The 14,207-nt window shown below is 41.7% G+C and overlaps 1 protein-coding gene across 1 annotated transcript; it reads left to right on the top strand.

Moving 5' to 3' along the window:
• Positions 1–1,996: 1,996 nt before the first annotated feature.
• On the top strand, positions 1,997–13,074 carry pole4 (polymerase (DNA-directed), epsilon 4, accessory subunit). The gene is made up of 4 exons (XM_061976429.2): positions 1,997–2,398; positions 8,577–8,661; positions 8,910–8,951; positions 12,860–13,074. The coding sequence occupies exons 1-4, from the start codon at positions 2,144–2,146 to the stop codon at positions 12,871–12,873; spliced, it is 396 nt and encodes a 131-aa protein (XP_061832413.2). The 5' UTR covers positions 1,997–2,143; the 3' UTR covers positions 12,874–13,074.
• The last annotated feature ends 1,133 nt before the right edge of the window (positions 13,075–14,207 follow it).

The following is a 14,207-nucleotide window of genomic DNA, read 5'->3' as shown; positions in this document are numbered from 1 at the left end:
AACTTTGTGGATTGTGGTTTTTTTTTTTTTTTTACATCAAATTATGCTGACAATTTTATTAAATGTTCACTTCATTTAATTATATTTAATTTACCAGACGTGTATGGAGGTTAATTTGTGATTTTATAACAAACACCATTTTGACACTGAATATATTTAACTGATTGTTTGCATTTAAATTTTGGGGACTGTTTTTATATTATTTTTTTTTTTACATCAAATCATCCTGTCAATTTCATTAAATGTTATTTTTTTGGGTCTTGAGTTTTGAGGCAACAAATATTTCTGCACTGAATTTGTATCCAGTAATTGTTTACACTAAATTTTAAAACACTGCATATTAAAAAAAAAAAAAAATTTAAAACATGAATTTAATTAAATTATGCTGACAATTTCATTTAATAAAAATGTGTTAGCAAAATGTGTGTGTTTAAAAATTCAGTTTGTTAAATTACAGTGTTTTAAAATTCAGTTGACCAAAATCCAGCGCAAATATAACCGTTGCTTTAAAACACAAAACCCACTTTAGAGTGTCCGCCCTGAGATCGGTAGGTTGTGAGTTCAAACCATACCAAAGTCATACCAAAGACTATACAAATGGGATGGAATTTGGAGTTAAATCACCAAAAATGATTCCCGGGTGCGGCCACCGCTGCTGCTCACTGCTCCCCTCACCTCCCAGGGGGTGATCAAGGGTGGTGGGTCAAATGCAGAGAAAAATTTCGCCACACCTAGTGTGTGTGTGACAATCATGGGTACTTTAACTTACGGTAAATAATATTTAAATAAATTGACAATTTTCTGAAATTGCATACTTGCCAACCCTCCCGAATTTTCCGGGAGACTCCCGAAATTCAGCGCCTCTCCTGAAAACCTCCCGGGACAAATATTCTCCCGAAAATCTCCCGATTTTCAGCAGGGGCTGGAGGCCACACCCCCTCCAGCTCCATGCGGACCTGAGTGAGGACAGCCTTTATTTTATGACACAGAGTGACAAGAACTAAATCATCCAGACTAGAGATAAATTGTATTATTATGTTTATCTTACCTAAAAATAAATATATTTATTAATTTAAAAAAAAACTAAATACATTTTTACTATATTTTGCTAAAACATCAAAATTAATTGTATTTTTATTTGTATTTTTTCTGACGCCTTATTACATCCAGCCATAGAATTATACATTAAAATAAACATATATGAAATCATTAATTTTAAATGATCATAATAATTCATTTAAAATGACCATATTTAATTATTAAAATAATTGCTTGTTTATCAACAACTTTAGCATTTTATTCATTACATTTTGAAGGTCTGAGAAGCCAAGTTATGTTATATTCCTTAAGATTTATTTATGCAAGTTTGAAGTATCAATTATCTAAACACAGTTTTGTTTGCATATTTTCAGGATGTAGAGATATATATATATATATATATATATATATGAAATACTTGACTTTGTGAATTCTAGCTGTCAATATACACCTCCCCTCTTAACCACGCCCCGCCCACAACCACGCCCCCCCCCCACCTCCCGAAATCGGAGGTCTCAAGGTTGGCAAGTATGTGAAATTGTCAACATAATTTGATGTCAAAACATAATTTCACTAAATTCAAACGCAAAAAATTCAGCATCCCAACAAAATATTTCGTAATAAAGACACACATTACCCTCCATACTGTGACTTATAATAAAACAGAGAACACAATTAACATCACATTCAGATTCGTATTTGTCACTTTAAATCAAATTAAAATAATAAAACAAAGATGCATAACATTTGTATCAAAAATTTAAAAAAAAAAACACATTCAGCATTTATTTATATTCAGCAAGTATGAAACTATTTTTAGTTTTCAGCACTCGGAGCGATAGAACATGCTTTGATGGACATGTGATCCCAGCCAATAGTAAAGTCCTGGTTTCCGACTAAGCCAATCAGCGACGACAATTGAGTTGGCGGGAGAGGAAAAGGTGGGGCATTAGTGAGGCTTTCTAACCAATCAGCGCACTGTAAGCTCAAAGAAACCGGAAGCACATGCTCCGGTGTTCATCTTCTGTTGTCATCCCTGATATGTCACGACAAAAGCAGACTTGAGTTTGTTTTTTTGGAGACTTTTAGCCACAGAAAAGACAAGATGGCTGCGATAGTGGCTTCACCTGTAACCCACACGGAGCTGGAGCCTGACCGCTGTGGGAGCGAAGAGGAGAGCCGTGGGGCCGCCGAGGCTCCGGAGGAGGGCGGCCAGCAGCAGGCGACGGGCCCCGCGGCCACCGGGACTCACAACCGGTTGTCCAAACTCCCGCTGGCCCGCATCAAAGCCTTGATGAAGTCGGACCCAGACGTGTCGCTCGCCAGCCAGGAGTCGGTCTTCATTATCGCTAAAGCCACGGTAAACAAAGTCAGTCTTGCTGTGTCCCCTGAGGCGCGTAGGAGGCCGTTTAGTATCGCGATATTTAGCTGCAGCGTGATTTGCCATGCGGAAGTGACTTCTCATAAGACGTACGTTATTGATTTTATTTGGTCAATAATTTCACTCATTGTACGATTAATAATTAAAAAATGACTATGATTTGACCTGTTCAATACTTGGCTCTTAGCAAACGAAAACACGATGTCTCTCGTGCCTTTTTACAGCCATGTGGGGGCGCTGTTCTACCAGTGGCCTCTTTTTTTTAAACAGTGTTACTGTATTTAAAGGTAAAATTGTATTATAAGATGTTCTGCTGCTAATACACGATCTTTGTTAATGGTTTACCATGTCAGATAGTCTCGAGCAACGTCATATTGAGCATGTGCGATTAATAATGCATATGTTCCTTCTTGACTGCACTTAAATGTAGAATATATTTATATTATTCATATATTATATATATAATATATTATATTATTTATATTGTTTATTATTATTAGTCCTGTGGGGAGTGTTCAGAGAGTATGGGGTATCGGACTGTCTGATTGTGGCAGTCCGCTCCCTGTATGATCAGTGCCAGAGCTTGGTCCGCATTGCTGGTAGTAAGTCGGACACGTTTCCAGTGAGGGTTAGACTCCGCCAAGGCTGCCCTTTGTCACCGATTCTGTTCATAACTTTTATGGACAGAATTTCTAGGCGCAGTCAAGGCGTTGAGGGGATCTGGTTTGGTGGCTGCAGGATTAGGTCTCTGCTTTTTGCAGATGATGTGGTCCTGATGGCTTCATCTGGCCAGGATCTTCAGCTCTCACTGGATCGGTTCGCAGCTGAGTGTGAAGCGACTGGGATGAGAATCAGCACCTCCAAGTCTGAGTCCATGGTTCTCGCCCGGAAAAGGGTGGAGTGCCATCTCCGGGTTGGGGAGGAGATCTTGCCCCAAGTGGAGGAGTTCAAGTACCTTGGAGTCTTGTTCACGAGTGAGGGAAGAGTGGATTGTGAGATCGACAGGAGGATCGGTGCGGCGTCTTCAGTAATGCGGACGCTGTATCGATCCGTTGTGGTGAAGAAGGAGCTGAGTCGGAAGGCAAAGCTCTCAATTTACCGGTCGATCTACGTTCCCATTCTCACCTACGGTCATGAGCTTTGGGTTATGACCGAAAGGACAAGATCACGGGTACAAGCGGCCGAAATTAGTTTCCTCCGCCGGGTGGCGGGGCTCTCCCTTAGAGATAGGGTGAGAAGCTCTGCCATCCGGGAGGAGCTCAAAGTAAAGCCGCTGCTCCTCCACATGGAGAGGAGCCAGATGAGGTGGTTCGGGCATCTGGTCAGGATACCACCCAAACGCCTCCCTAGGGAGGTGTTTAGAGCACGTCCGACCGGTAGGAGGCCGCGGGGAAGACCCAGGACACGTTGGGAAGACTATGTCTCCCGGCTGGCCTGGGAACGCCTCGGGGTCCCACAGGAAGAGCTGGACGAAGTGGCTGGGGAGAGGGAAGTCTGGGCTTCCCTGCTTAGGCTGCTGCCCCCGCGACCCGACCTCGGATAAGCGGAAGAAGATGGATGGATGGATGGATTATTATTATTGTCTATTGTGAGCGAACTGTGGTGCTGAATTTCCCCCAGGGATCAATAAAGTACTTTCTATTCTATTCTATTCTAATACCATAAACAAATATAATTCTCTAAGCCAGTGTTTTTCAACCTTTTTTGAGCCAAGGCACATTTTTTGCGTAGAAAAAATGCGGAGGCACACCACCAGCAGAAATCACTAAAAAACGAAACTCAGTTGACAGGAAAAAGTCGTTGTCGCAATTGTTGGATATGACTTTAAAGCATAACCAAGCATGCATCACTATAGCTCTTGTCTCAAAGTAGGTGTACTGTCACCACCTGTCACATTACACCCTGACTTATTTGGAGTTTTTTGCTGTTTTACTGTGTGTAGTGTTTTAGTTCTTGCCTTGCGCTCCTATTGTTTTGGTTTTTTTCCTGTAGCAGTTTCATGTCTTCCTTTGAGCGATTATCCCTTATCTACTTTGTTTTAGCAATCAAGAATATTTTAGTTGTTTTTATCCTTCTTTGTGGGGACATTTGTTGATTGTCATGTACGGATGTACTTTGTGGACGCCGTATTTGCTCCACAGTAAGTCTTTGCTGTCGTCCAGCATTCTGTTTTTGTTTACTTTGTAGCCAGTTCAGTTTTAGTTTCTTCTGCATAGCTTTCTCTAAGCTTCAATGCCTTTTCTTAGGGGCACTCACCTTTTGTTTATTTTTGGTTCAGGCATTAGATACCTTTTTACCTTCACACTGCCTCCCGCTGTTTCCGACATCTACAAAGCAATTAGCTACCGGCTGCCACCTACTGATATGGAAGAGTATTACAAGGTTACTCTGCCAAGCTCCGACACTCAACAACAACACATAATTTGCAGACTATAATTACTGGTTTGCAAAAAATATTTTTAACCCAAATAGGTGAATTTAGATAATCTCCCACGACACACCAGACTGTATCTCACGGCACACTAGTGTGCTGCGGCACAGTGGTTGAAAAACACTGCTCTAAGCTTCTGGTGTGATTTTATTTTTTTTGGCAACACTGCTTCTTGTATTATCATAATATGCTAACACATTCAGTTTATCTCCCAGTTTACACTAGATTTAGATTTATTGGTCCCCTTGGGGAAATTCATTGTCACTGCCGTACATTTAAACAATAGACATTACACATCACAAAAAAAATAACAAAAAGACATCATACATGACCAACACACATTTACAGGCTTGTCAGACAGGTCGGCCGGGCCTGCTGTTAAGGGCGGCTATAGCTGCAGGGATAAGGCTTTTCCTGAGGCGGGCCCTCCGGAATTTGATAGTTCTGTACCTGCGCCCTGATGGTAGTGGGATGATGTATTGGTGTAGTGGGTGAGTGATATCCTGGACTATTGTTTTTGCCAGTCGGGTGATGGACCTGTGGTTTAAGTCTGAAATGTTGGGTGTGGGTAGGCGGATGATTTTAGCTGCTATGTTTGTAATGCGTGTGAGTTTGGTCCGGTTGGTTACAGAAAGCATGGTGAAAAAACATGTGGAACAGTACAGAAGGATGGGTTGAACAATGCTTTGGTAAAGTAATAACAGGAGATGAGGTGCAACGTATAGTCCTTTAAGTTTTCGGATGGCTGACAGTCTTTGTTGACTTCTTTTTTGAATGTCCGTGGTGTGCTGATCAAAGGTGAGTTTATTGTCCAAGGTTACGCCCAGGTATTTAAAAGTGTCAACTGTTTTAACTGTTTGTGTGTTTATGATGATGGGGTTCTGAGGTGAGGGGGGGTTGAACCATATTTCTTTTGTTTTAGTGACATTGATTTCCAGATAACTGGCTGTGCACGACTCTGTGAAATGTTTGACTGCGTTATGATAGTCCAGGATGGATTGACTGTTGGAGAGGAGTGCGAGAATGGCTGTGTCATCTGAGTATGTTGTGGTGGGTGAGATGCTACGGCAGTCATTGGTGTAGAGTGTGTACAGGAAAGGGCTCAACACTAAAAAAATTAACTTTAAGTACACTTTCATTGTTTCTTGGAGGTAAACATAGTTTGTAACAACTAAAATGGACATGTGATGTTCAATCACTGTTTTAAAAATAATTAAGCTTTCAGTGCACATGGACTTATCCACAGGTATATACAGTGTAAAAAAACAAAAAACAAATTTGCAGGTCTATCAAGTGCGTAATACAAGAACATACAACACATATATTAAATTCCAGTGGCGGGCCGTGCGTTTCTTACCCAGGCCTTCAGTGATGTCCTACTTAGTCCGACTTCACCTCCTCAAAATACCGTAATTTATGTCACCACATGGACACGGCTGGAGATACTATACAGAAACCCACTTGCACACTACTGGGCATTGAAGTCCCTTTAGCAGTGTACAAAACGGTCTATTTTTCGGCGCATTTAACGATCAATAAACCCGCTTGGGCAATTAAAACATATCTTATGTGATACTGTCAAAATTAAAAGAATTGTATAAAACGAATGAAACATGAAAAAATTCAGAAATCAAACATTGGAACTCACAATTTGTAGCACCCATTCGACGCCTTATAAGCCAGTGGTACCGCTCGTAGTCAGTTGATTCGTGTGAATGTCGCAGGCAAACCATTTCACCGCCGAGATGGCTTCCGGTGTCGGCCGACCTCGTCTCACAAGATGTAGTTTGTCTTAAGTGTCCTTCTTGAAAATGGCCTTGCAAATATATATCTGCCACCTAATCAACATTTTGCTCTCCTTCTTTGCGAGTACAGGTGAGTTTTTTGTGGCTTTTTATTACAGATGTCCGATAATATCGGACTGCCGATATTATCGGTCGATAAATGCTTTAAAATGTAATATCGGAAATTATCGGTATCGGTTTCAAAAAGTAAAATGTATGACTTTTTAAAACGCCGCTGTACGGAGTGGTACACGGACGTAGGGAGAAGTACAGAGCGCCAATAAACCTTAAAGGCACTGCCTTTGCGTGCCGGCCCAGTCACATAATATCTACGGCTTTTCACACACACAAGTGAATGCAAGGCATACTTGGTCAACAGCCATTCAGGTCACACTGAGGGTGGCCGTATAAGCAACTTTAACACTGTTACAAATATGCGCCACACTGTGAACCCACACCAAACAAGAATGACAAACACATTTTGGGAGAACATCCGCACCGTAGGGCAGCACGGTGGGAGAGGGGTTAGTGCGTCTGCCTCACAATACGAAGGTCCTGAGTAGTCGTGAGTTCAATCCCGGCCTCGGGATCTTTCTGTGTGGAGTTTGCATGTCCTCCCCGTGACTGCGTGGGTTCCCTCCGGGTACTCCGGCTTCCTCCCACCTCCAAAGACATGCACCTGGGGATAGGTTGATTGGCAACACTAAATTGGCCCTAGTGTGTGAATGTGAGTGTGAATGTTGTCTGTCTATCAGTGTTGGCCCTGTGATGAGGTGGCGACTTGTCCAGGGTGTACGCCGCCTTCCGCCCGATTGTAGCTGAGATAGGCTCCAGCACCCCCCGCGACCCCGAAGGGACTAAGCGGTAGAAAATGGATGGATGGATGGATCCGCACCGTAACACAACATAAACACAACAGAACAAATACCCAGAACCCCTTGCAGCACTTACTCTTCCGGGACGCTACAATATACACCCCCCGCTACCCCCTACGTCCCCCACCTCAACCCCGCCCACCTCAACCTCCTCATGCTTTCTCAGGGAGAGCATGTCCCAAATTCCAAGCTGCTGTTTTGAGGCATGTTAAAAAAAATAATGCACTTTGTGACTTCAATAATAAATATGGCAGTGCCTTGTTGGCATGTTTTTCCATAACTTGAGTTGATTTATTTTGGAAAACCTTGTTACATTGTTTAATGCATCCAGCGGGGCATCACAACAAAATTAGGCATAATAATGTGTTAATTCCACGACTGTATATATCGGTATCGGTTGATATCGGAATCGGTAATTAAGAGTTGGACAATATCGGATATCGGCAAAAAAGCCATTATCGGACATCTCTACTTTTTATGGCGAGTATGGCTCCGGCCACTTCCTGTTTTTTCGCAACTTGTGATTGGATAAGTGAGTATCCAATCACAGCGTAAGGCCAGCTAGAAGGCCTTACTGACAACAACCCGTGATCTGATTGGCTATGGCAATTGTCTATCAACCGTATGTGTCCGTTCACTTGTATCCCCGATACAAACAGACCCTTGCATTGTTGATTCTGAAGGCCCCGGGCAGATTTGGTACGGCATGGCAACATAAGCTAGCTGAATTCTGATTGGATACAAACTTTAACCCTTAAAACAACAGCACTGGAAATAGCATAATATGACATGAAGAGAATATGAATATGTTTTGATATTTAGGGAACGTAAATCAAAAATTACTTTTATCTTAAATTATGATCATGATTTCTGGTTAAGTTAGGCCAGCAGAGAAGGCCTTGCTGGCCCTGACGGCACACCACTGTTAAATTCAGTATAGACTGATACTTAAAACCAATGTTTTCTGCATGACTTTTTTGTATACCGTTTTGAGCAAGTGTATATTTGTGTAAAATTAACTCACCACATATTCAATAGTGGTCTTAACAATCCTGTTTGTCCTGCAGGAGTTGTTTGTGGAGATGATCGCCAAAGATGCTATGGTGTATGCACAGCAAGGGAAGAGGAAAACGCTGCAAAGAAAAGACTTGGGTAAATTCAAAGCAACACAGCATGTGAAAGTTGTAATAATCATCTATTCAGTCAATAAGTTCAGGATCAGTATTGTACATGACACTTAACATACAATAATTCTTCCTCTGGTAAAGTAAACCAACCAAAACATTTCATTATAGTCTTTCTAAAGGCAGAATGATTGCCTAGTAAAGTATTCAATGAGTGTGCATTATAAGTATTGCAAATTATATTTAAAAATCATTTTTTTTCTTGTGTCTCTGTAGACAACGCAATAGAGGCTGTGGATGAATTTGCATTTCTGGAAGGTGAGCGTTTTTGTTTTTTTAAACATTTCGCTATTGACTGGTTGAATTGTTTCAGATAATACATTTGCAGTGAAGCGTATACAGTATTTACCTTCTTTGTTCTTTATTTATACAGGTCACTAGGTATAATAATAGTACAGTGGAACCTTGATTTATGGACTTAATTATTTCTTGAACAGGGTTTGTACATATAAATGTGCGCACAGTGAAGCAAATTTCTCCAAAAGAAACATTGTAAATATGAATAATGGGTTCCATCCTTGACAAATATCCATATTTGTTTACACTTTTAACACAATATAAAGTATTGTATATCAAACATAACAAGGTGATGAACTAAGTATATCTTAACAAGCCAAAACAACAATGTCAAGCTAAACTGTCCTGTTTGCGATGCTCTGCCAACACGTGCAAACACACAGAAGTCCCTTTGGTGCCCTCAAAAACAATCAGAAATCCCAAAAATCCTTAACTTTATCAACTATATTGCTACAATAATAAACATTTAAGAAAAGTAAAATCCACTTTACATTGTCATTGGCTAATGAGCAGCTGATGAGAGGAGAGAATAAAGCAGACAGGAGGAAAAGGGTCTGTGTGTGCCACTGAACGAAAGAGATGTGTTTCTCCTCTGCAATATAAGTTTGCTTTGGCATTTTTTTAACAGAAAATTCCGTTCTCATCACAATTTAAAACTTGCTTGATCAATCTCTTTAATACAAGCAAGCACAAAATCGCTGCCAGCGAGATACAAAATGAATAAATGAAGTGTTCCTACTAGAGATGCGCGGATAGGCAATTATTTCATCCGCAACCGCATCAGAAAGTCGTCAACCATCCGCCATCCACCCGATCTAACATTTAATCAAAACCGCATCCGCCATCCGCCACCCGCCCGTTGTTATATATCTAATATAGACGATGCAAGGCATTAGTGAGGTTATAAAGCTTTTGCCTGTTAAAGAAAGGAGACTGATCCAATGTAGCAGAGACATTCAATGCTTGCCACGCTGTCACGGCCCAGACGCACACCAGTGCGCAATCATATGGGAGCCGCGCTGAGCGCACCTCCAAGCGCGTGGAGGTGCGATGTCCCTCGCACCCGCGGCGGCTCCACCCAGGCTCGCGCCCGAGGCTTCAGCGCGCACCGCGGCGGCCATCCTACTCGTCGCAGCCTAGCCCTCGCGGCTCTCGCTGCCGGCGACGGCCGGGTATGGGCCCGACGCTCCAGCGCCATCCATTTTCAGGGCTAGTTGATTCGGCAGGTGGGTTGTTACACACTCCTTAGCGGGTTCTGACTTCCATGGCCACCGTCCTGCTGTCTATATCAACCAGGGTGAGCCCCACCCCTTTTGTGAGCGCACTGCGTGCGGAGTGACCCCTGTTACGCGCCCCCGGCAACAGGGGTGGCGGGCAGGTAAGCTGTGCGGGCGGAGCGCGCGGAGTGACCCCTGTTACGAGCCCCCGGCCACGGGGGTGGCGGGCAGGTAAGCTGCTTACCTGCTGCGCGTGACGCCGGCCGCGGCGAAGGCGGACGAGGCGGGGTGTCGGTGCGGTGGGCGCGGTGGTGACCCTGGACGTGCGTCGGGCCCTTCTCGCGGATCACCTCAGCTACGGCTCCCGGTGGGGCCCTCTCGGGGGAAGGGGCCTCGGTCCCGGACCCCGGCGAGGCGTCCCTTCTCCGCTCCGTAAAAGTGTCCATCTCTTTTTTTTTTCTTCTTCTGTTGTGGCATATGCTGCAGGTGCCTGCTCGTTTTTCGTATGTGGGTGACAACATTTAACTATGTATATATATTTCCGAATTGGTTTAACTGCCACCCGCCTGAATCTATTTAAAATCTAATTTTTTTTAATTTCAACCGCCCGACCCGACCCGCGGATAAAATCTAATTTTTTTTTATTTCAACCGCCCGATCCGCGGATAATCCGCGGAATCCGCGGTTGTGTCCGCAAACCGCGCATCTCTAGTTCCTACTGAGACATGGTTCACACACAGAGGCACACTTGGCTCTATCTTATTTGGGAGTTATCCTATCTGGTCAGAGATTTTAAGTATGCACGCGAAGACATCGTACTTACTATACAAAAGGTTCTACTCGCTAAGATGTATGACAGAATATCTGAATCGTGTGATCGGTCCCAACAGTCTTCATCTAACTTTATACATATGTTTTGGCTCTGCCCATTCCTGTGCAGTTACTGGACACATTTTTAATACTTTCTTTGGTAATTGGTAAAAGGGTTAAACCGAATCCTCTAAGTGGACTATTCGGGGTAACCCCTGTGTCATCTTCTCTTAGCAAATCCAAAAATAATCTGGTGGCATTCACTACTTTGTCAGCTTGAAGACTTATTGTGCTTAAATGGGAGGCTGCAGCGCCTCCATACCCCACCTGCTGGATCAGAGATACTCTTTCTTTAAATTGGAGAAAATTAGGTTGACATTCTGTCAGGTTCAAACACTGATGACATCTATTAGACAAGACAAGAAGCAAAGAATTAAACAGAGACAGAATTCAATTTGGCTCAATTTGAGAAGAGACGCTTGTACAGTGTCATTACGCTCTGCCAAAAGATTGTACGCCTCCGCCTTTATTTGGACTTTCTCTGACCACATGACTACAGCTGCTTCTAAGGGACAAGGTCGTAAACAGCCATCGCCTTTGATTACAACAGTTCAAAAGAAAAGGTCGTAAACAGTTCACAGAAAAGGTCGTAAAAGAGTTCAAAAAGAGGTTCGTAAAACAGTTCAAAAAGAGGTTCGGAAAACAGTTGAAAAAGAAGTCGCCTGGAGGGGAGTCTGGTCCTGCTTCCTCTTCGCTTTTGTAGTTCTTGGGTCAGACAATATCTTTCTGTTTGATTACAATACATGAAAGAAACAGAACACCTTCATTTTGCCCCCCACATACACTGGGGAGTTTTACGAGCCATACTCCTGGTAGGTTCCAAAGACAGCTTTTGCTTCTCACCAGTCACTCAATGTAACACAAAGTTTTTGTGACAACTTAAAAACAATTATTCTAACACATTCAATGGTTGTTCTGTAAAATTTCAAGAAGTATGTGATGCTTTCTTAAAAGTAAAGGAGGCTGATCTCCAGTTTGGCCCCGATTGAGACGTGGATTGATGAGCCTTTTGTTTGCCGCACCACGTTGGGGCCATTCGGAAGTGGAGTTATCTGTGGCTTTATATCAATATTTGCCTGGACTTATTTGACTGATATATAGTTCGGAAATCGAAAAGTTCACAAAAAGGGGGTTCGGAAATCAAGGTTCCATAATACATTTATTTTATGAGGTGCACTTTAAAGCATTTGAAATGTTGTTTTTACAATTAATATTGGAATGATAAGAGTTCTGTAGATTGTGTGGGATTAAATGTTAATTCATCAGAGTGTCCGCCCTGAGATCGGTAGGTTGTGAGTTCAAACCCCGGCCGAGTCATACCAAAGACTATAAAAATGGGACCCATTACCTCCCTGCTTGGCACTCAGCATCAAGGGTTGGAATTGGGGGTTATATTACCAAAAATGATTCCCGGGCGCGGCCACCGATGCTGCTCACTGCTCCCCTCACCTCCCAGGGGGTGATCAAGGGTGATGGGTCAAATGCAGAGAATAATTTCGCCTCACCTCGTGTGTGTGTGACAATCATTGGTACTTTAACTTAACTTAATTAGTCTTGAATCAAAATGGAGCGCATTACTGATCTGCAACCAGCAGAGGCACTGTTAATTCACTGTTAATTCGCTCTCAACCAGTTGTTATCTGGAAATGATAGAAACAGTATCTCAGAACATTCAGAGAAATGTTCTTTGAGTCATTCAGTCAAATTTGCTTCAAATAACATTATGTTTTTTTAAATTGTAAGTATCTGATCTCTGATTATTTTCCATTGTATTGTCCTTAGGTACGTTAGATTGAACCGAGCATCAAGACATGAAAACACCACATCTTTTTATTTCATTTCATGGACTATAAAGTGAAAACATCTCTACAACTTTTTTTAAAAGTCACCATCAGTTTGGATAGTTTCATTTGGTGCCTAAAAGCTGTGTACATTGAATGTAAATACAGTATTTGTGAAATCTTGCTATTCGTGAAATAAATGTACATTTCAGACCACTTGTTTTGTTTTTTGTTTTTTATGAATTTTGAATAGCATTCGTGTTAACGTACACATACACACCATCAGTGTTCCATTTAGACTCAAACAAGAGGTTGAGAAGGCTATCTTGAACTACGTGTGTTGTTAATCAAGGCAGGTGATCATGTTTGTGCCAAAGTGCTCGCTGTCCAAGGTGCTGATTGTGGGACCGACGGCAGTGCATAAGATCACTACCATGTCAGTGTATCACATGACGGGACATGTGATACACAATTATATTTTTAGGTTATTTTTACAACCCCAAATACTGTAAGCAAATTTCCAATGCACTCCCTCTTTTAAAGCAGTGCAATGACTTCCATTATAAAACACTGTACTACTGTAACTTTACATACTTATCCATACCTGCCAACTTTTGAAATCAGAAAAACCTAGTAGCCAGGGTCCTGGTGGGGGGTTCAGGTTCGCCCCCCGACAAAAAATGATTGATTGCATTCAGACAGGTTAAAATGTTGCTAAAACCATCACTTTTCTATCAGTCACAGTGACTTTTCAAAACAAAAATATTACAGCAAAAATCATATGGGTTGATTGACATGTTTATTCTGTAAGCTAACTTCAATAGTTTGAAATTATTTTGACAGTTAATGCCAGTTATCCTGTCAACCTTTCACAAGACTTCAATTTGTTAATTGAAAGTATAAACAGTATAAACACTTTTTACAGTAAACAAATGGTAAAACAGTACTAAACAATTCCATAAAAAAAAGAATTGGTGTCATTATTAACTTTCTGTCCAAGCTTGTATAATCTACTGCCTTGTTCAATTGTAAAAAATATTCTGTGCCTACAATTCACATTTCTATCACAATTATCATACTGTAAACATGGTAAGCTAACTTCATTAAAATTAATAGTCCTGTCAATAGCATGGAATTACAATCCAAATGTAGTTTTTTTGTAAGCCTTTCAAAAGAATTCAAAATATGAAAAATTAATGAAAATTAATTTAAGCCATCAGACACTTGAAAAGTGGCACATCACATCTCTAATGTAATCATTTTAACTTTTCAACAGAAATAGCACTGCAAAAATATTAAGGACATACTTCTGTATTTTGGTAGTTATGCTGTCAACATTTAACAAGATT

Source organism: Nerophis lumbriciformis, linkage group LG14, assembly GCF_033978685.3.
Source record: "Nerophis lumbriciformis linkage group LG14, RoL_Nlum_v2.1, whole genome shotgun sequence".
In the NCBI taxonomy this organism is placed as follows: Eukaryota; Metazoa; Chordata; class Actinopteri; order Syngnathiformes; family Syngnathidae; genus Nerophis; species Nerophis lumbriciformis.
The sequence above is the reverse complement of the archived record's forward strand: the minus strand, read 5'-3'. Positions and strand labels throughout refer to the sequence as shown.

Excerpts from the sequence above, each read along its gene's own strand:
- pole4 (XM_061976429.2), top strand. The coding sequence starts at position 2,144 with ATGGCTGCGATAGTGGCTTCACCTGTAACCCACACGGAGCTGGAGCCT. Across the intron at positions 2,399-8,576 it reads TCATTATCGCTAAAGCCACG|GAGTTGTTTGTGGAGATGAT; the intron begins GTAAACAAAGTC and ends TTTGTCCTGCAG. Across the intron at positions 8,662-8,909 it reads GCTGCAAAGAAAAGACTTGG|ACAACGCAATAGAGGCTGTG; the intron begins GTAAATTCAAAG and ends GTGTCTCTGTAG.